The 22,810-nt window shown below is 36.6% G+C and overlaps 1 protein-coding gene across 11 annotated transcripts in view; it reads left to right on the forward strand.

Annotated features, from left to right (window-relative positions):
• SLC4A7 (solute carrier family 4 member 7) overlaps positions 1-22,810 on the forward strand; it is a 93,811-nt gene that overhangs the window by 29,372 nt on the left and 41,629 nt on the right. For 10 of the 11 annotated variants that reach the window (XR_007904749.1, XR_007904750.1, XR_007904751.1 and 7 more), the window contains exons 2-5: positions 5,963-6,044; positions 17,057-17,200; positions 19,344-19,479; positions 21,006-21,166. Coding sequence is in view for 6 of the 11 variants with exons in the window: in XM_051788962.1 (XP_051644922.1) it covers positions 5,963-6,044; positions 17,057-17,200; positions 19,344-19,479; positions 21,006-21,166 (523 nt within the window). In the remaining 5 variants the exon portion in view is untranslated. The other variant, XM_051788961.1, reaches the window with a different exon arrangement.

Below are 22,810 nucleotides of genomic sequence, written 5' to 3' on the forward strand. Positions count from 1 at the left end.
TCCTACAGGTAAACCATGTCAAAAAGCCCTTTCTAATTTACTCGTTCTTAACTAAGGTTGCTCAGTGCTGTGTATGAGTAGCAGTGGGAGAGCTGTAGGGTAGACCTGATGATTGTCTGAGGTAGAATGATTATCATTGAACTCTTCATACAGTAATCAAAGATGGTGTTATCAAATATATTTTTCTGGTTTCTTTTGTTATCACTTTCAGGGTTGCTGTCACTGGTAGACTTATCTCCTAATTTTGTAGGATTAGAACATTGGTCTTGTCTGTTCCCCCCCTCCCTTCTTCTCCCCTTCCCGAACTATTAGTGGTTATTAACTTGCAGTTCTGGGAGGTTGTGTGGATAGAGAGAAGTCTGTATGTGCATTCTATAAATTGGAAATGTATTTTACTTCCGAACGACATGGAGTATTATGTGTGCTTAGAACAGAAATGGAGGCTTCTGAAACAGACTGCTTTGGAAATGTGGCTGTGAAAATGAATCATGAATTGCCTTGCTGGTTCTTAATTATTTTGAACAATATATTTCAATAGCTATGTAACAAAACAAATGAGTTAGTCTATCTATCTATCTATGAAAATTGTCAGTTTTAAAATATTTTTTATATATACATCCACATAACCTGGATACAACTGCAAACTGAGGTTTTGTAGTTCCTCCTTGGTTATCTTTGAGATGTATGGGCAAAATGAAGGGTTTCTTTTTCATTGGTTCTTGAGCTAAACCTTTATTTTTGAAGCAGAGCAATATTGGAAGTATTCTGTTATTTAAATTTTTTGCTTGATTTGATCACTGGAGCCTTCCTTGATGGCTGTCTTCTGAATGCAGATCCAACAAAGGAGGGCTGATAATGAAACAGAAATCCTGCTTAGGCTATGCTTCCTAGGTTTACACTTGTTGCTGTAGGCCTCTACTGTTGTGTTGGATGGGTGGTTTGATCCAGCTTAACTGCTCTCCTATATACTGATGATGAAGGAAGAAAGAGCAGTATATGAAGAACAAATGTGATGTTGATCTTAGTTGGTAAATCTACAGTAGCATGCTTATAGAGATTTGCCAGTTGGGTCTGTGTGCTCCTGCTTTGGGGGGAACGGCTTGTTGGTGCCACATTCCAGCCTAAGAGCTAAATCCTGTCTGCCGGATCTGGTGTCTCTACAAAAGTGGAGATGTATCCAGGGGTTCTTGTGGGAAGGAGAGGGGAAGTTACTTGCTTTCTCTTCAAACCAGAGAGGTTGGGTTATAGTTACAGTCATAAAACAGTATGTAGGTTCACTGTGATGGTGTATGCAGTTATTAAAATAAGAACTACTACACTCTTGGCCAAGGACAGATGTATATGGGAAAAAAGTAGATATGAATACATCCCCTCTCTACCCTGCCATGAGTTGGGGTTAGTTGTTTTCTTAATTGGTTGGTTTTGGGTTTTTTTTTTCTTACTTTTTTTTTTCTTCATTTGCACCTACTTCAATAAATGCTGAAGCAAAGCTTCTTTGTAGCATGAAAGTGGTAGTGTAATTTTTTTCTGGGGGTGAGAGAGGAGGGATGATGGTGGATGTGGGATTTTTTGTTTGTTTTTGCCCTCTCCCACAGCCTACTTACTTATTTCCATGAGCACTAGTGCTGTCTCTTCTGGTGCTGCAAGTCTCTCAGTAATTCTGCTGGGGAAGAACTTTGATCTGAGAGAGTGTAAATGGAGCACATGAACATTGGCTTAGTTAAGTGATGTTCTTAAATGTTGAGCTCGAATTATTCTCAAAACAATTACTGAATGGCTTGTAGATTTCAAAGGTTTACGGTTAGCTGTATCAGCCATTTATGATCACTGTCTAACACCAGAAATGAATTGACTGAACTGTATTTCAGGTACCTTAAAAATGTGCTGCTAGCAAGTTGTCTGTCTTGGAAGTGGTTATTCAGTGATGCACTTTGGCAGCGTGCCTGTCTGAAGTCTGTCGTGTATGTGACTGCATAAGGTTAAGTGAGTTGCATGGTGAGAAGAGCTTGTACAGATGACCGTGGAAACTTGCCTTTGGATTTAATACTCTGTGCGTCATGTTTGTGCTAGTCCACTGTGTGGTAGCTAACACTGCTGGAGGTTGTCAGTTCTTCCAAACTTTAGGAGCTTTCCTTCATGGTTCGTGCAATTTAGGATTGACTCTTTTTTTTTCAACAGCACTTTTAAAAAACATGTAGCACTAATATTGTAGATATAAAAAGTGTACTGTACTAAATGATGACAGATGTTTGACAAGGTGAAGTGTTAATTTCTAACACTTGAAGTGAGTTTCTGGGTGCTCGTTTGTCTGCAAAGGGAATTAGTCTTTCCTCCTGGACTGAGAAAAAACATTCAAAAACCAGAGGTGGCAAGAGGAATCCTACTGGAAGTCTGGTAGAACACAGAGTGTTGATCTGATCTCCAGCAGTTGAAAAGGGATTTCATATTCATGCTGGTGAGAGTTAGAAAGCTGAGAAGACAGGTTTTAGTGTATGTAGGCACCTCTGGCTGAATATGAAGGTTTTACTGGAGGGTTGTTTCTACAGTATGTTTGTGTTAGGAAAAAGTATACGTAGTGTATCTTAATACAATGTACTTTTACTTCCCCCCCCCCCCCAATTTGAAGTATGCTGGATTTGTTCTGTTTTTATAAATTACTATCTCCTTAAAAAAAGAAAAAAGACAAACATGAAGACTTAATCTTTCTCTGGGGTACCTTAGTTGCTGCTTCTGTTGGGTTTTTTCCCTTCTCAGTTGTTCTGTCTCTTGACTGGAAATGAAAGTTACATACATTCTAAGTCTTGAATTTTACTTTGGCTCGTCTTCAGCAGCTGTATTTGGGCATCTGTGGGATTATTGCATGTAAAGTTTCACATGAAGTGGCTGGTAAACTGCAGAGGAATGCTTGCTTTAAGGTCAAGTCGTTCTCTGTGCCTAAAAAAGGGAAGTTGACAAGTTCTCAACAATCCCACTGCTCTTTATGTATGTAAGAAGTTCAGAAAGTAGAAGAGAGAACTAAAATGGCAACTGTAATAGTTTTCCCTCGCTTTTGTACCTTCAACTGACATGATAGATCTAGAATTACTGGAAACGTGTGCCCTAGAGACTTTATTTTTAACCAGGGAAAGGTTGTAGTTTGGAATTACTTTTATAGCGTATTTGAATATTTTTGGTTTTTTTACCTGACCTAAGGCAAAAGTATCTCATACTGGGATTTGCTCTCAGCATTGCAAACAGATATGTTAAAATGATGCTTTGTGTTTTCCTGAACAAAGGCTGTAAATTATATGCTTTCTTCATGTATGATATTTGTGGTTGTTGATGGTTTATTCTTGGAAGAGTCTTTGCATATGTTGAGTACTTTGAGATAGTGATAGAACCATTTGCAAGGGCACACATGCCTTCCTGTAATCTAATCTTAAAAGTCATATTACTTTACACATTATGTGGTTTTTGAAGACTGCTTCTATATGTTTGAGTTTGGCAAAGAACCTCTTTTACTAAAACAAAGGATGATAAATATTCATAATATGATGTAGGGCATACAGCAAATACTGTCTCAAAATGTTATTGGGAGATAAAAATCTTTTCTTGTGTGTGTATTTTCTGCAGTGTGTATGTAGTTTTCTATTGGTATGCAGTAGTTTGTATAATCTGGAGAAAAACTTTGTCTTCCTTTATTGCTCAAAAACTCTGTGTTTGGCCAGATTTCAAGGGTCCTAAAAGGACTGTTGAGGATGGGTGTATTTAGATACAGGATTTTTCAGCAGTCTGTGGCTATATCAATGAAGGTAATTATGGAACAGGTTTTGATAGCAATTTTCCTATTATTAGTTTTGGTTTTTTTTTTTCTCTCACATGTGATAAAATGAGATAGTTTAGAGGATTTGTGATTCTTCCATCTATATCCATCTCTATTTGGAGTTTAATGGTAATGTTCAAGATTACTGTGTGTATCTGTTTCTGTGAACTGGAGTGTATTACAATATAGTTTATTTTGTTGTGTAGGAGACAGGAAATACTATTTCTCCTGCCCCCCATCACTCTCCCATCATCTTACCATGACACTTTTCAGATTTCTGCCAATTCTTCATTAATAGGTCCTTGTAACATTTTCACAGATTTGTCCAACAGACATGACTTTGGTTTAATCACACCAATTTTTTTAATTGTAGCTGTGTGAAGTGTGCAGGAATTTTGATTTTTTTCTACCCTACATGAAAAACTACTTTTGCAATGCAGCAGTAGTGACAAAGTTTAGGTTATGGTGTAATGCCTTCCTTGAAAACCCTATTTTTAGGGACACAACTCAGAGTCAACCTTTATTTAGTTTTCAGAGGCTTGTTCTGCCATGTGCCACTCTTTTTTTCTCTTGTATTCTTGCTTATTTACATAGTGCCAACTGCTGTTGTTTTTTTTTTGCGGTCTAACTGTCTTTAACCTTTTTTTAAACCTCATCTGACTTTTTTGTTCCCAGTATGTGGTGTTTGTCATCTTCATATTCTTTAATCTCCTTTCCCCAATAGGCAAACTAAAATTTAGATTTATTTTGGTGTGTGTTTGTATGTGTGCACAATACACTGTAGTAAATATCTTTTTTTATTAAGACTGAGGAGCTACATGTCCAAAACCAGCTTTCTCTGGGGGTGGGACCTGCTACAGTTTGTTTTAGCTTGAACCTGTTAAACAGGTATGTTGTTTTTCATCCTTGTCGCTTTCCTGTGAGATGACAAATTTGTTCTATATATAAAGCAATTGCATAATTCTAAGACCAAAGTTTAGGTGAGTGTCAACAATGTTAGGGTTCCCAGTCCCTGTAAGACTCCGGATTTAGGCTTCTGTTTTTTTCCTCAGGAAAAGTCACTTTAGTGAACTGATCCAGTGGAAAACTAATTAAGTTGTTATTAAAACAGCTAAAAACATAAAATCTATTGCTTAAGCACTTTTTATCTGATGCCATGGTTGTTAGGTCTGGTTTAAGGAAAAAAGCATGTGCCCAAGGGAGCAGAAAGAGCAGGGACAGTAATCTTTAGCAGTTAGTGTGCCCTTATACTTGGATGTAAAGCACTACCCTTAGGCTGTGGGTCTTTTGGAGAACCAGTTCTGTCAGGAGGCTGTAATTTGTGAGCTGTTAAAAGTGGACTGTATTCTAAGGAATGCAAACACATGCAGAAAGGCAAGTTTAATGTTATTTTTGATGTCAGGTCTGAGATGAGATTGAGATTTCTGCTGCTCAGTTAATTTCTGTCAAGACTGAGCAAAAGGCAGCGTTTTAAGGTTTTACATTATGCGTGGTGTGATCTCAGTAGTAATGGAATCTGACCAGGTCTTCTTGAAACTTCTGCTTTTTAACTTTGTGCCTAAGAAAAAAAAGTGAATTAGGTAGGGATGTGGTTAACAAGCTGGCTGTTGAAACCTGAGTGAAGCAGTTATTTTCATCTTTCCAGAGCTGTTGGTGTAGGAGAGGCCCCCAAGTTGTGTAACCTTTTGCTACCCCTTTGTTCACAAAAGCTTCTTATTTGTGCTGGAAAATCTCAGGAATTGTCCTCTAAGCAGATGAGTTCAGGATCTCTGAATGTCAAGTTATGTAACTTCCTATTAATTTCCCAGTTATTTTATAAAAGTAGATTGATTGCTGTTGAATACAAAACTAAAAGAATACTGCACTCCTGAAATGTGCGTCCTAACCATTTATACGATGAAATCAAGAGCACTGAAAAAGCAAATTGCGTGGTATTTAGCTTGTCTGTTGATTTACTCTCTTTTTCCTTCAATATAGGGTAATGTTTTCTTGAAGAATTGGATGGGTAGATTTTCAGTGATGTTTTCATTCTCAGTTTCTAAGTGGTGAAAATGTACTGGTTTAGAAAACTTTGGTATACTGTTTCAGAACATATTTAGAAATTTAGGAAAAAGATAGTTCTACTGAATTTTAACTTAAACTTGTGTCTTCTTTCTTCAGGGTCACGATGAAGAAGCTGTTGTAGATATGGGCAAAATCAGCTCTACTATCAATACAAATTTTGAGAAGGAAGAACTAGAGAGTAAGTTTGTGGTGGTTTTCTGTTTGTTTAACACGCATTTTTTGCCTAGGGATAAAAGATGTATTTTCCATGCTAAAAGGAATCAGAATTTTATGGCTATCGTGAAATTCTAGCAAATAAAACTAGTGAAAGATAGAGATGACCTGCCCTGTGTTTTTGGTCTCTGTGCATGCTGGTAAATACTCACTGTTGTTCAAATCTGTCACAGAAGAAAATTAAAAAAAAATTTTCTTTATGAAGCTTTCCAAGGAAAACTTGCTTCTGAGATTTAGGTTTGAAAAACTGATTGCTGTTGGTAAGTAATTTTCCAGCATGAGTGATGTCAAGTTCTGCAGAATCAAAACTCAGGAAACAGGGGTCATGAGGGAGATATTTGTTTTGTTTTCTGAAAGTTAAGTATTCTTGTGATTATGGTCATGCATTTTAAATACTGAGAGTCTGAACAGATGGGTAACAGTGCTTCTGGTTCCATAGTAAACTGTCCATGCCACAATCTGCAGTCAGTTACAGCACTATGGAATCCTGTTGGTCTTCATTATTTGACTCAACATTTTGCATTTAGCAGTGAAAATAGCACTGTTTTAGTTTCATGTAGCAAAATGTAAAATTAGATACTTCATCTAAGACACAATTTCTTTCTTATTTGAAAAGGAATTAGATTGAGATGAAGATTCATGGATGCTAATTAATGAATCCAGGGGAAAAAGCTAGAGAGATCCAGTGTTTAAATCTTAGTTGTCTTTCATATAGAATGCTCTGAAGCTTAATTAACATTTGCAGAATGCTAAAAGACTATCAGTAGATTCACTAAGTAGTACTGGCTCTTACTGCTGCAGAACGCTGGAGAGAGCCATGACAGCAGCAGTTTCTAGCTGAAAGAAGTTGATTTAGGTTGCTGTCACATTTTTCTTATACCACCAAGAGATGGTTTAAAATGATTAAAGTTGTTTGTTGCTGTTGCAGTCATACTCTTGTTCTGTCCCTTCATTCTCCTACTCTTTTTTGTCTTGTACTAACACTCTCCTTTGTCTGACCGTACCATAAGCCTGGTTAAGTATGTTAAGCCAGTGGAAAATGTAACAGCCCTGACTAAGGAAGATGGTCAAGCTCTCAGCTATTGAGCATCCCAAACTGATTTGCCACGCAGATGGATGTGTGCCAGTGCTGAGCAGAGGAAGGAAGTATGAATGTAAGGCTGAGAGGTGCAGTGGCAGAGGCTGTGACAATGCCAGTTTAGATGGGGTTGAGCAGTGGGGAAACCACTGCTTTGGCTATTTCTGCAATTAAATCTTCAGTGCAGAATTAAGCTGTCTCCTCCTTAATTTCCTTCTCTTGCTTTTCTCTGGGAGATGACCCAGAGAAAGCATGTGTATGTTTTGCAGGCAGGCAGGGGTTAAAGGGGAAGCAGGCATCCAGCTGGAGTGGTGTGCTGGGCAGCAGCCTGAGCAGCTGTAATGCCTCAACCACAACGAATGACATGGGAATGTGCAGCCAAATAATTTCCCCAGTCTCTTTCATAGCACATTGGTAGGAGTGCCTCAGCTAGTACAGCACTGTAGTTACCTGAGATACTGGGTGGGAAGGCAGGGGGTTCAGGCTGCTTGAGGCAATTTAAGCGCTGACTGTGGAAAATACCCTTCTCTTACCCACAGTCAAAGAATAAATTAAGGTAAAATGAAGACTTCTGTCTGATGAGCAACTGAGTCAGCAGTTAAAAGGAGAAGGCAAGATCTCACTGTCCTCACCTTGCTCTTAGTCATGCAGCCTTATCTTTCCTTTTACTACATCTCACTCTTTTTGGAGTGACCCAGCGTAAATGTCTCAACACAAACAGAGGTTAAACAAATAACTAGTAAGAATCATCTGACAAGGTTGACAAGAAAAATGTATTCCAATAGGATTATCAAATATCTGAAGCTTGATATAGGCACACATTTTCACACGTGAGTAGGAATTATTCACATATTTTGTAGTGTCTTCTATATTTTTAAGAATTTTTTTTTTACTGGTAGAATGGCGAAAGGGAGGGACAATGTGTACTTTGACTTTAATCAGTGGAAATTGTTCCAAAGTAAGAACAAGTTTTTCTTTTCCTGTATGAAAAAGAAAGGAATGTAAGTGTGGTTGTTTATGACTCATATAGTTATCTTCTCAGAGATTCTTCAAATTCAGGGTATTTTAGATGATATACTTATGTGAACTTAACAACTCTGTTTACGAGATCATTATTTATGAGCTATTATGATGAAAGTAGGTATGTGGGATTTTGAGGTTTTGTTTTTAATTGTGGTATTAAAATCTTAAAAGGGGAGAAATGGAATTGTTGGCTGCAAGCAGTAAAGCAACTCCAACTAGTATTCTTTTTCATTTCTGACGTGAAGATTTTCCCGTAGGCTTAAGAAGACCTGTACTAAAGCATTAGGCATTGGAAGTGTTTTAAGACCTGAAACTATTTCAGTCCAGTCTTTCAGCGTGTGTTTCTGGTGACTTGAAAAGCAGTTCTAGGAATTTGGAACCTTTCCAGAAGTGTGTGTTGATATATTTTCAAGGAGAGGCAGCAAGCAGTAAATGCAGTTCAGCTATGATGTGAAGCACCAAACCTTTAAGAGCCAGCATGGACAGGTGATATTTAACTGCTTTAAAGTGTGTTGATAGATTTGCTGCTGTAGAAGGTATAATTTTGCTACTGATACTAAAGCAAAGGTTTCTTCTTGTTGTCAGTATTGAATATTAATATCTTCTGGAAATTTTGTGATGAAATGCTAATGGAAAGAGGGCCAAATGCTAAAGGGAAAAATAGATCTTGGATTTAGGGCTTCTCAAGCTCTGCATTCTATTTATGGTGGCTGGTAAAGTGTGGTACCTATCTGGAGTGACAGTGTTTAGTTTAGAAAGGTTGGGCACAGGCTATTTGCTTCCTAACACTTTTCCTGTAAAAGAGAAATGGTTAGAGACAGTAAATTGCAATTGTGGGCAGACTGTGTGTGTACTAAATAAAGGTACTGCACTTTACTGAAGCTGTAAGGCCTTACTTTGAAATAACAAATGTCAGTTTACAGAAGAACTAGAAGAGGGAATAACATCTTAAAATAACCTTTTTAAGAGCACCTGATGTTCTTAACTTGATGCCAGGCTCTTTGAGATGCAATGAATGAGAGTAATAACAGAGTAAACCAGGAGGTGAAAGTAAGGCAAGAATATTAATGGCAAAGGTATTTTCTGTGATCTTGTTAAAGGTGTTTTCTCTTAAGAACCATGTTCAAGGAAGGTGTTCAAGGAAGATTTTCTTAAACCTATGTTACGATGTTTGGCTTGATACTACTGAGACCTATCCTTTAAAATGCGTAGTTAATTTTCAGTCTTGATTTGAGGATACATCCACTAGATACAGTTTAAGGGAAAAGAGATGTATTCTTTTACTCTTAGCAGACCAGTTACAAGCATAGCAAAGATAAGGAGTTTACATATAACAGAAGTTTTGTTCCGGGAACAATCTGAGGTCAAGAATGTGTATCTTGGTAGGCTAGTTTTCTGTGGCATAAATCCAAGCAGCAGCTTCAAGAGTTAAGATGATTTAATAGCTACACTACTCTCACACGATCCTGTGGCAGGTGTAAGTAGTGTTTACATTTCAGGTGACCCTTTCATCTCTTACACGTTGATGGTTTAGTTTTTACTTATGAAAAAAGCTTAATCTTAGTTGACAATGGTAGGTAATTAAATTTTTTCCTTCTCTATAAGTGAATATTGTGTACAGAAGTGGAAGACTTGCTCTACGAGTGTTTTGCAATTTAAAGGGTTATGAGTTATTAAAAATTGTTTCAGTATTATGAAAGGGTTCTGGGGAACTAAGAATTATAGGGCAACTTGTAATAGAATCTATTGCTGGGATTTTTTTTCAGGTGGCAGGTTTACTATTATTTACTATTATTAATACTAGCTACCTATTCTAGATGTATCTAAATTTCAACTGTTAAAAAACCCATGAATTATTGCTGTCAAATCTTTTAAGAAACAAGTTGTACAGGAGCAGGTAACACAAGTAATAAAACAGGACATTGTAGTTGCTGGTAGTTGAAGATTGTGCTTAGTTATGTTTTTGTGTTCTGTAATAGGCTGTAGAGATTTGAATAGGCAGTACAGAACAGGTTTGTTATGGTGCTCAAACTGAGAATGAAGGCTTTAACCTTTAGGAGACCCCTTATGGTCTAGAAAAAGAAACACGTTTAACAGGAAAAAAAATCTGAAATGGTTTCTCATGAAGTTGTGTCTTTTTATGTGGTCCACAAGTAGAAAAATGCAAAACTACTTTTGAAAACAAAAATAATTTAGGATGGCCATCAACGATTCTTGCAGAACACCATTTATCCATGCTCTTTGGTGATATCCCTGAATTGAGAAGATTCCCTATGTAATATTTTTCATATCTTAAAATATCAGGAAATAGATGCATTTGGCAAAACGATCCATTTAAGCAGTTGTACAGGAGAGGAGTGTGATCAAAATTATAAAGTGTCTGTATTAGTGACCCATTGATGAAGATAAAAAGTCTTCTTTGCAGAAGTTTTTTTTTAAATACTTAACATGCACAGTGTTACAAATGTAGAAGCCTTCTGTCCTTACAGGGCAGTGGAGGTATGTGTGATGGAGGCCTGATGATTTTTAATGTCCCTTCCAACCCAAACCATTCTTTGATTTTATGATGTGATTAGTGGACAAAGGGCCAGTCTTGGATCTCAGTGGGACTTTAGCTTGAATTGTGTCTTTCTAGATTTTCTCTCCTCCAACAGAAACTACTCTCTGAAATTTTCTTGGGTATGTATCCTTTTTCCTGAGCTCTGCTGCAGAGACAGGCTGGACCAAAGACTTTCATCTCAGATAAAGTGTGGGGCCCAGCTCTCACAGTACCAAGTGCTGGCTCCTTTCCCAGGCAAGGGACATGGGTGCTGGCAGTGAACCACAGAGACCTGGGGTGCATGTATTGTGCCAGAATCCCTGTGTGGCTTTGCCAGCTGGCACTAAGCTTTTCCTATTACTGTTCCTACCTGCATGTCTAATGTAATTACTGATTATGGCTTTTTGAGTATTTGATTATGTCAAATGGGAATATTCAGTGCATTTCTCTCTATGACTGCCCCTACCAACTCACATTTGGTTTTAAGTCAGAAAAAAATCACTTTTATGTGTAATGAGAAATCTAGCATTTACTGCTTCTGTTAGCGTAATATAATGCTGTCTTTTGTTGTGTAGTGAGAAAACACTCTTACTGAGCTGCCTTACCATATGCTGTGCTTACTGTGGTTTTGGATTATGCTTCTCCATTTTATCTATCCAAGTATAAAGAGTGTATTCTCAGATATACTTAATTACTAGGAGCAGTAGGAGATTTCGGAGTACAGTTTAGGAGATGTTGTGGATTCTAAAATATGCTGCACTGTGGAGAACCTTTGGGTTCCAGCTATGGCATATAGCTATCCTGTGAAAGAATTTTCTTTACTCCCTTACACAGATTTGGTTTGAAAAATTTATCTCAAATGTTTAATTCTGAAAGCAAGAGATAGCTTTTGTCAGATAGTTCTTTTAATAAAGCGCAGAGTCCTCGGCAATTAAAGTTTATACAATAACTGAAAAATGCTCTTTGTTTTAAAATATTCAGTTTGTCTTATGCAAAGAGTTTCACTATCAATATTAATTTATGTGTTTAATTGTGCATTCTTCAGAATTGAGGTATTACTTTTAATTAGAAAATTAGAGAATTAACACAGAAGTATTTTCAGTGAATTACTGACTTGAGTGAATTTTCAGAATTTTCATTATAAATAAACAAGGTGGGGGGAGGGCGGTGGGTGTGTGTGTGTGTGTGTAAATGAGGGATTCTTCTTGTTCCTTAAGTTTTACCAGAGCAGGGACTATTTGGAGAAGACCTGTGGGTTGTGAAGTTTTTTGGGGCGTGAAAAGACTTTTTTGTTCTCACACTTATTTCTTCCATCCACTTTAGGTAATTTTTCCCGTTTGTGTGCTTCTACCTTCAGAGCAGTCCTGTGACTGAAAAGGTAGAAGTTGTGCTGATAGATTGTGTTGAGCTTATTTTTGTGCATACAAGTACTCTGTGACGTAAGAGAAATTAATGTCAAGGCATGAGATGCTATGTTCCAAATCTTTCCTACTAGGGTAATGCACTTAGAGATGTCAGTTAAGAGACAACAAAACAGCTGGGTTTTTTTCCCCCATTTTATGATCTAAAGGAACAAATTAGGATCTCTCCTGCAGATTCTCCAGTTTTTCCATAATGGAATGCTCTGTATTGGGGCAAGATAGACAAAGACATTATTTGATTAAATAAAGGCTTCTGTTTAAAATAAATGATATATCTTCAGATTATTATTTGAAGACTTTCAGAAAAAATAGTAATTCTTGTCGCAAAGTTTTTGTCTTCAGCAGACTTGGGAGTTTATTGAGAAGATGGAGTCAGACTCTTGTTGGAGGTGCATTGTGAAAGGGTGAGGGGAACCACATGAAGATGAAGTACTGGAAGTGATGATTGAATACTTAAGAAATTTTTTCATGCAGTATATTGCTATAGATTGTTATAGGTTGCCCGAGAGGCTGTAGAATATATATCCTTAAAGGTACTAAAAGCTTGGCTGGTTGTCATCCTAACCAACCTGATCAAAAAGATGGCTTCAACTTTGAAGTTGGCTGTACTTTGAGCAAGATTGGACCAGGTAGCTCACGTCTCTGATGGTCCTTACATCCATCAATAATATATGTCTCTTAGTTCAAATTTCTAAGTAACAGGAATTGAGAATTCACATAGATATACACTTGAATTTTTTTCCATTATTAACATGTGGTGGAAGAATATTATTCTTTGTATGAAGCTTAAAAGGCATCTAGCCAAAGAAAAGAGAAAGTTCTGCGTGGAATTGTACTTCAAGCATTGCCACATCAGAGGATTTTTGGATACATGTTTTTGATCTCTCAGACTTCAGAAGTCTTCTATTACCATTTTCATAGGAGCTTTGGGGAGAAATTGGGAAACTTAAAGCATTTTCTTTTTTGTGAATTTTAAAGGACTTTAAACAAACTTACTTTTGGAGTGATACCAACCATGTGATAGAGATGTTGCAAGTTCCTAACATTTAAATTTGTTTCATACTGATAAGGGCCTTAAGTAGTAAATGCTCTTGGTGGATTTGAACAGCTAAGCTTGGATAAAGTCATGTTGGATTAAAATGAGCAATTATCTCTTGAGCTTTGTATTACTAAATTTAGTATTGGGCAGTCTACTAATTCTATTGATTATTGGTTTATAGTAATTCTGTAAGAAGCTTTGCTTGAAAGTTGTACTGTGGTACAGACATTTATGTGAATAAAGCTTTGAAGGTCACGTAATTGTACTTTTCAAGCTTTTAAAAAACAATATTCAAGTAAAAGGTAGTGTTCCTTTTAGAAATAACAGTGATGCTAGAAATATACATTCCAGCCTTTTTAGAGCTAACTTTTTTTGTTGGTTTTTTTTGTGTTTTTTTTTTTTTTTTTTTTTTTTTTTTGCTAGGCTGAAGGGTACTATAGGTTGTTTTATCCAATTCATTGGGAATGAAGGAAAAAAAATCCCCGTGCTTTTGTTTTGTTTTACTTTTCCTTGTAAATTGTGTTAGTAAGTAAATCTTTATCTGTCCACCTCCAAATATTCTTATTCCTATCTGAATAATGAAACTCAAGGGAACACTGACCTACTCAATGCAGCTGTCTTATTCTTAGAGGGCTTCTCAGTGCTTTTCTTTGTTGAGTTAGAATCAAAGTTAAGCTTGTCCAAGTTTTATTATCTAGTTTTGCCCTACCTTTGGAGTGAATATACCTGCAACATGTTTTTGTGTAAACATGGCAGTATACTCAAAAGTAATAGTTTTGGATTTCCTAGGTAGTAGTTGAAATGTCTTTATTTTTGACTGTTTGTGATACTGAAAAAAAGTCCCTTTCTTAAGCAACAGTCTGGTGTACTGTCTTAGTCTATTGTACTGCCACCCCCAATGCTTGCTCTGAAAAAGAAAAATAATTCAGAGGCTCTTTTTCAACATCAAGTTTTTTCTTCAAGTTATTCTGATAGAACTACATTGGATTGTGATGCATTTTACTTAATCATCACTGCAAACCATCTTGCTCATCAACATTTCATATCGTCCCAAAATACCATTGCAGGTGTAGCAGTCACTTTGCATATACAGAAGTGGTTTGGGGAAGGTATTCTTGTTTTTTCATTTGCCTGCAAGACTGTGTCTATGTTTTCCTGTCTTTGTGAGACCTTCATTTGCTAGGATAGCGAGAAGGTGGGTTCTTTAAAGTTTCCTTTCAGAGTTGAAAAGCAATGTCAGTGCTGTAGGTTGTGGGCTGACTGACTGGCAGTGCCTACTTCGTGTACCTTGAAGCAACCATGAGGTACCTGGACTTGATTCTGTGGTAGTCATAGCTGAGAGGTCACTGCATTTTGGTGGGAAAGGAATTTGCTTTGGGCACAGGTTGTTTAAAAATACCTTTGTTTTGTTGCTTATTTCAGGTTGGCTTTCCATAGTTTTTACCTGTCCCTTTGCAACATATCTGCTCTTTTTCAAACTTTTCTACTGAAAAAAATTTTGTCAGACTGCAATTTTGTAAAAGAAGATAGACTCCTCATAAGGACATAGACTCCTCATTTGCTTGTTCTACCTCCTCTTCATGCTGCAACGTAGTCTTTGACTGTGGAAATGATCACACTATTACAAATGCCAATTTTTGCAATAGCAGGCTATATTGTTGAAGATGGAGGCAGGCCCTTGAAAAAATTGTGTGGGAGTTTTGTTTGTTATTGAGTACAGAAAACAGTGTGGAATCTTAGTCTCTAATTTATGAGTAAAGCAAGAGACCAAAATGTGGAAGTCCTTCCAATTTTTCAGGAAGTAAAATCCTGAACAGTTTCACATTACTGCAAGGGGTTTTTTTTGTGTGTGCAATGTTCAAAACACATGCTTAAAACAGTCTTATTAACAATATTAAAACAAGGAATTATATAAAATGTTCTATTGGTAGAAGAATGCTGGAGTTTCTCTTAGAAGGAGATAATTCCTGCAAAAAAATCCAACACAACGAATAGAACCGTTAAGTTATATATATATATATATATATATAAATATAAAACTGTAGTTTATAATTGCCAGTTGAACTTATAAAATAAAACAGAAATCTCAACAGGCATGATAACATTTGCAGTGAGTGGTGGCTCGCTAGGTTGCACCAGGCAGCTTTGAGTGGGATGTGGTGAGTAACGCAATTATTTTTGAGCCTACTACGTTTGCTTTCTCTGTGCATAAGATTATTGTATCATGATAGTATCAATAACATGACCATAGCTAACGATGCCTCCTGGTCATATTATATACCAAGTGCACTGATTTATGTTTAGATGTCACATTGGCATTAAGTTCTCTGGGAATTGCATTGTGCATAGCAGTCATGGAGGGTGGAGGTCAGGCTACCCAGCAGGGTCTGGGTATTCCTGTTGGAAGAAGCTCACAAAAGACAAGTCTCTCTCTATAAATAGGACTCTATAAATTAATCTCTTTTCCACTCATGGAAACAAATAGCTTTTAATATACTTAATTTCAGACTTGGTCATAGTGCCAGTCGGTTGACTCTAATTAAACTGGTGTTGGAAGTCTGTCAAGAATTGGGTTTTGTTACGTGAAAAGGAATCTTCACCAAATTAATTAAACATTGAACTTACTCATCTGTTAATACTGATTTTTACTTGTATTTTTAGTCATGTAGCACTGTAAAAATACACAAAACTTCTATAAAGCCAGTATTTTTTTAAGCTTAGGGATTCTTTTTTGGTAAACAGGTTTGACATCCTACCACTTTTTATTTCTTTAGAACTCTAATCACCGGGATTTTTCAATATCTTCAGTCTAATCTATACACACATATATATGTGCATGTATGTGTACAGTCACAGCTCCTAGGGCTTGCTTGTATCATGTAAATTTGCTGAATTTGTCTAAGAGCTGGAAAACCACTTCCTTTTCCTTTGGTTAATGTCAGTCTTCTGAAATAACCCTTCTGCAGTATGAAACAGAATATTTAGCGTTAACCTCCAGGCTTCTAGTTAATATGTCTCTTCCGGAGATTGTTTGTTTAAATAGGAATTGAAATGCTATTGTATATGCTATCTCCATTACAGGAGACACGGTAGTAATATGTTCATAACAGTCTGTTGATTGATTTCTTTTGCCAAGTTGATGATAGTATTGTCTTAATGTGAAAGGTCAAAGGAAAAACAAGATGTTGAAAGTATATGATTTAAAGAGCAGTCTATTAATTTGAGGATGTCCTCCTAAATTTATTAAAAAAAAATCTAGGATAGGAAAAAAAAAACATCAGCCTCTGTAAGTTATTTGAAGTGTTGGCATACACTTCAAAACATAAGTTCTTATTATGTTCCTGATAGTAAATGAATGGTATAATTGAACATCAGTTCCATCTAGATGTGTCACATGCTACTTGAGGAAATGTTGGCAGCTCTTTCAGGAAGAGAAAACTCCTTGCAGACTCTAAATGATGGGTCAGTTTCTTAATGATGTTAATAAACTGAAGCAGGAGATTACATTTATGCCATTCTAGTGACTGTCCTGATATGAATCCCTGCAAAAAAGAGGAGCATTGTGTAATTCCTCTGCCTTGGCTTCATGTTTATCCAGTAGTTTCTTTCAGTGTTATTGGTCAAGCTTGTATTTATGTATTACTTGTTTCTCAATTGAATTTTTAAACTGAGTAAGAATATGACCCAATTTATCAGGGAAATGAGTCTAGCACTAGTTACTTGACACCCTGGGAGGACAGAAACGAAATGCTCTTAGTAGTTTACTACAGGTAGTTTTGTCTAGTGCTTTTGGATTTCTTTTTCTCAAACCCCTTGTCTTTAGATGCTAAATATGGGCAGCAGGTCAGTTTTTCTTTAATTATTTCCTTCTAAACAGGCCACAGAGCTGTGTATATTGGAGTTCATGTCCCACTTGGAAAGCCAGGCCGTCGACGGCATAGACATCGTGGGCACAGGCATCACAGAAGGAAAAAAGAAAAAGAAACTGACAGAGAGGATGGCAGAGAATCTCCATCATATGGTAAGAAATTAGTTGTGCAAGTTCTTTGCCTCTCTTGAAAATAAACTTGTAGTAGTTAACTCTGCTTAAATGTTGCTTGTTTTGTGCTATTTCTTTTATTCTCTCTGTAATTAACGTCTTTCTGTGTACAACCAGACAAGGATTTTGTGGTTGTGTTTTGTCTAAGTCATAAGCTATTGGACTTGGTCCAGCTGTCCACATGAATGTTCAGCAGCCTGCACTGAATAGGTTAGACTAGAGCTTTGTAATGCTCTCCTGTAGCATGAAAATCTGTGTTATTTAAATTAGACACCTTTTTTCAGATTGTGTAGTCGTGTATGCTTCTTCGTCTGATTTTTAAAAGTAAGAATGTAGCTGTGAAGCAGCGTTTGCCATGGTAATTTGATCAATGATCTAAGTATTTACTTCAGCCTTTTTCCTGTCTGTTAGTAAGGGAATTGTACTGCCTCCTAAGTTCGTGGATCATAAACTGCCCCCCAGTCTACCTCTTATCCTCAAGAGATGATAATTTTTTCTTATCATTCTCTGAAATGAAATTATTTGGCAGTACTCTTAGCAGTTTTTCTTCAAGACCCTATGCCCACTTTTATTCCTAGACTGCAGTGAATGGGCAGGCTACACTGCAATGTTTGAATTCCAGTGTGGACATCATGCTATTCACTATTACCTTTCTATAACTAGAACCATATTCTTCACGGGACCAATACCTGAAAAAAGGAGTCTTCCAATGGAAATGCTTTGACAAGTCTCCTTTTGCCATTCTCCTCTGGTTCTTGGTTTCATCCATCTTCAAGGTTTCCCCTCCCAAATGTAAATTATTATAATTGACATTATGTTTGTAGAGTCTTGCTGTACGGTTTTTGAAGCACCAAGTGATATTAAATTGATAGAAAATCAGTCCTCTGTTTTGGTTACTTCTTTATCCTGGATACATAGGTTATGGCAGGATTCTTGGGGTGTACTGGTTTTGGGACGGAAACAATCTGCTATGGGTCTGATAATGAATGTTGTTTGCATTCAAAAGAACTCATTTCAGAACTGTTACTGGATGATGAGCTATGCCAGAACATCAATGCATAAGCAAAATTCAAATTTGAATGAAGTTTGTTAGTAATTCAGATCTTATGTCTAAATCTAAAGGGTGCTCTTCTTTCTACACTAGAAGCATACAGTTGTATGTTCACATCTCATAGCTGTGAGAGTGATGTTTCAGTGAAAAAAGTAAAATTTTTAAAATTGAGATTTACCTGGATCTTTGGTCTCTGACCTTCCTGAGATAACATTATAATTACTACATTATTGAACTGTTGTAATTTGAGTTGAAACAAAATCTTTATATAGGTATTAAAAGTATCTAAAACCATGTGCTTTTATTGGTGGGGTTTTTTTTAAAGTTTTGGTCATAGCACTGAAATCCAGTACTTACTTTTAATCAATAGAGATTGTTTAATATCCTTACAAGTTTTTACTGAGCCTATTCCGATGGGCATTATATTATGAGAAGGTAAAATATTTCCTCAACACTTTAGCTGCATAGCTTCTGCTTTGCTATGCTAATTTATACATAGTGCTTCAACTACACAATGAAAAAATTACTTTTTTTCTTATCCTATGTTAGTAGCAACAGGCCATAGAAAAGTCTTCTGCTTTAACAGTACGAGTACCTAGGTACTCACAATTGAGTATCTTCAGCTATTATTTGGGCTGGTTTTTTCCAACAACCTGTTTTGTTTTCTCATTTTCTCCTGTAATTAGTGTCTGTGTTATGATGGTATCATTTATTTTGTTCTCAAAATGAAAATAAGATTTCTAGCCTTTTGGTTTATTAATTTTTACTTTTTTTCAACCAGTTCTATTGTTGATTTTTTTTTCACATTGGCAATCTATGGAAGAGCTAAAAATACTTAATTACTTTTCATAAACGTAAGTTTTCAGATGTGTTGTTTTCAGAAACAATGCAAAATTTTCAGAGAACCTCCTTTTAAAGAAATGTCCATGTTTCTTTTGTTCCTCTTCCCTCTTAAAGTAAGATGTTGTGCTGCATGTTTCTAACTGAGAGCAGGAATTTTTACTGTTATGTAGTGTTTCTTGTGTAATATAAGTATGAATTCTTTTAATTGTTAAGTTTCTCCTTTTCTTCAAGACACACCATCTCAACGGGTGCAGTTTATCTTGGGTACTGAAGATGACGATGAACACATTCCTCATGATCTCTTCACTGAAATGGATGAACTTTACTTCAGGGATGGAGAAGAATATGAATGGAGAGAAACGGCTAGGTATGCTGGGAGTAGATTGTTTCAAGGTGTACGTGTGTGAGTCGACACACATAGGCAACCAGAACACCCACAAAACCACGGCTGAAATGCAAAGGGTAGATTTGTTTCATTACTTTGCTAACTGGAGGACTCTGAAGCAGCACCCAGACTGAGACACACAAGCAGGAACGCTGGCACTGTTAGGCTCAGTCCATCCTGATGGGCAGTGGGCCTGCTGTTTGCACCCGTGTATGAAAGGCCTGCACATGTGTAGTTTAGCACCATGCTTTTATCCTCCTGTACTTTTTTATAATCTCTGAGCTTTGATCTTTCTCCCAAGGTAGAGAGCTCAAGCATGTCCGTAGGAGTGCTTCCAAGTCTCTGTAAAGACCTCTATTATCTCTACACAGAGATTCTACTTCTCAAAACAGACAGAGGATAAACAGCAGGAGGCATTGTATATGGGGTTTCCCACACTGTTATTTTCCAGACCTTGGCATTCCCAGCTGCAAGGTCACTTGAGCGAATCTACCATCCTTCTCGCCATTCTTCTACTTATAAATCTTTCCTCCCAACAATATTATAGTGATTTTATTTCAAAGAACTGTAAACCGAGTTTGGGTTAGAATCTTCACTAACTAGGAGTTGTCTACTCAAGTCATGCTCAGCAAAACAAAACTTCTGGATTTTTTTGTCCAACTTTGAAAGAATCAATATGGTTTCTCAAGAGATCCTCAGTCTTACTGGTTGGTGGTGTGTTCAGTTTCCTAGTACTGATCATACTGAACGTTGTGAAAGGTAGGACTGCACTGAGTTACTAATACAGGTGTTCATCCATAGAGTGGTATCTCTCTGGTATATTATTGTCGATATATTGGTGTCATTTTTTTCTCACTCAGACATAAAGAAAACCAGGTATTATGTTTTTCTTGGGTAGTATTTGACTAGTTTTTTGCAAATTGCATGCATGAACATTACAGGATGCTATGATTGTTTTTGACCTATGCTAGTTTAGTTGCTTCCCTCTACATATGCGTTGTAATAAATTCTTCTGCATTCAGTACTTCCAACTACCTTGTTGCATGCTAGCTTTTGCAGAAGTTTGATTTGCATAATGCCTGTGAGTTGGAATCAAGATCAATTTATAGTTGCACATATTAGTATTGCCCAGTTCTTAAATATCTGACGTAGAACCCTTAGGAGACTTGAACATCCTATATGGTGTGTTTCAGACAACTTTCTAGTCCTAAAATACTGACAAAATCAAGATATGCAGATCAATACTCTTCACAAGAATGTGTGAATAGACAGGTATTGTTTAAACCAAAAGAAACAAAATGGGCAAAAACTAAAACATTTGAGTGTGGTTAAAAGGCCTGACAAAAATGTCAATCAGTTGGGTTGTCTGAGAAAATGAAAGGCGGTGTGATTTGGTTTCATGCGATTTCCTGTTCCGTGTCATGCCAGAGCCACATGGAAGGATGAGATTACTTGCCAAATTTTCTTTCCAGGAGAAATATAAGTATGTGTATGTGAATGCTTTTCAGGTGGCTGAAATTTGAAGAGGATGTTGAAGATGGCGGTGATCGATGGAGCAAGCCTTATGTAGCAACTCTGTCTCTGCACAGTCTCTTTGAACTGCGAAGCTGTATTCTAAATGGGACGGTCATGTTGGACATGAGAGCAAACACACTTGATGAGATAGCAGGTTGCAGCAAAACTTTCTAAAAATATTTCTAAGTTTTAATCTATTTGAGGTGGTTTTGGTGGTGTCTTTATGTTCTTGAAATACTATATTGAAGAAACAGGTATGTGCATGCTTACTGCAGTTTTCTTGATCTGTTTATAAGGAATTTGGTTTCTACAAACTTCACATACAAAAAACTACACTGGATGAGTAGGAGCTCCTTTCATATGTATTTTAGGATGAGGCCCAGAATTTGCCTTTATGTTCTAATCGCTGAATGTGTTCTTTGTCTTTGTTTCTACAGATGAATTGTAAATATCTGCCAGAACATTTTAGGAGTTATTTGTGCACTTTAGTACCATAATTATTAATCATAATTTGGCTGATGTTAACTTGATGCCATTAGTGCAGTTGGTTGTTGCACATCTGGTATTTTTTTCACCTTTATACGAGGTGAGCAGAAATAAATTTCGTACATGTTGTTTGACCTACTATGTTGAGTGTCCTCACTAATCACATCGTCATTTGGGATACACAGTCAACTTTGGAGAGTTTCATGTATATATAATATATACACATACACACGTACATATCTATGTACATTATATATATCTGCTTAGCCTGAATGTCTTTGAATTAATTGTACACAATTTTCCTGGTATCTCTTGCTACAGGTACCACACAGCAGATTGCATTTGCAGGAATCATATTAGAATTAGGGCAGACTAACATGTATGTGGACAAGGTGTTTTGGCCTTAAAAACTTTGGCAGTGCTTGAAATGTTTTCTTGTTTTGAAATCTTCAAAATTCACTCAGGAAATTGTCATTCCCTTCCTATTTTCTTGACTTACTGAACAAGAGCATTCAATGCATTGTTTGTAAATATAATGTTTTTGTTTATGATATTATTTTTAATAATTGAATTTAACAATAATCTTAGTTCATAAGAAAAATAGTTATTGCTTAATTCTATGTAAATGGCGCTCTTGATAGTGGGTATTTTAGTTGGAACTAGGATGTCTTAAGAGATTTTATGAATTTGTTTTGAGTTAATTTTAGGTACCATTGTGAAGTATGTAGGGTAACAGTCTTTGGTATACAAATGTATTCTCTTGTTTCCATGAGCCAGGAATACCTAGTAGGTATTATTGTTTCTTACTCAAAGAGGAGGGAGAAGGTGGCAGGTTTCCTTCTGACAACCTCTAACAAATGGCTGTGTGTTACCAGTAATCCCAGAAGGAAACTGCACTGTACTGACAGACACTTCGCTGCATAGAGTTTTGTTAGTGAGGTATCCTGAGCTGTAACATTTTTCATTGGGAAAAGTTCTATGTCATTTCAGTTTAGCACTGCAGTTGAGTTCTCGATACATTAGATACCATTGGCAATCTATATTTGAAAAGTTGTCATATAGGTTTTTGTTGCCTTATGCTGGTTGGGCCTTTTTTATGGATTTATTTTACTTTTTATTATTTAGAAAAAAGGGCAGCTAAGAAATCACAGTAGATACTTTCCCTGATATGGAGGCTTTCTTTCCTGGTGTGAGCATACTGCTGAGATGCTCTTTTGAAACTCGATATTGTTTGGCAGATGATTAGTTAGTTTTACATGGTATTACTAGATATTGTTTTACACTTCCTCCTCTAAAGCATGTGAATCACATG

This window comes from Manacus candei, unplaced genomic scaffold (assembly GCF_025592945.1).
Source record: "Manacus candei isolate 608988 ecotype Guabito, Panama unplaced genomic scaffold, ASM2559294v1 h1tg000026l, whole genome shotgun sequence".
Taxonomy (NCBI): Eukaryota; Metazoa; Chordata; class Aves; order Passeriformes; family Pipridae; genus Manacus; species Manacus candei.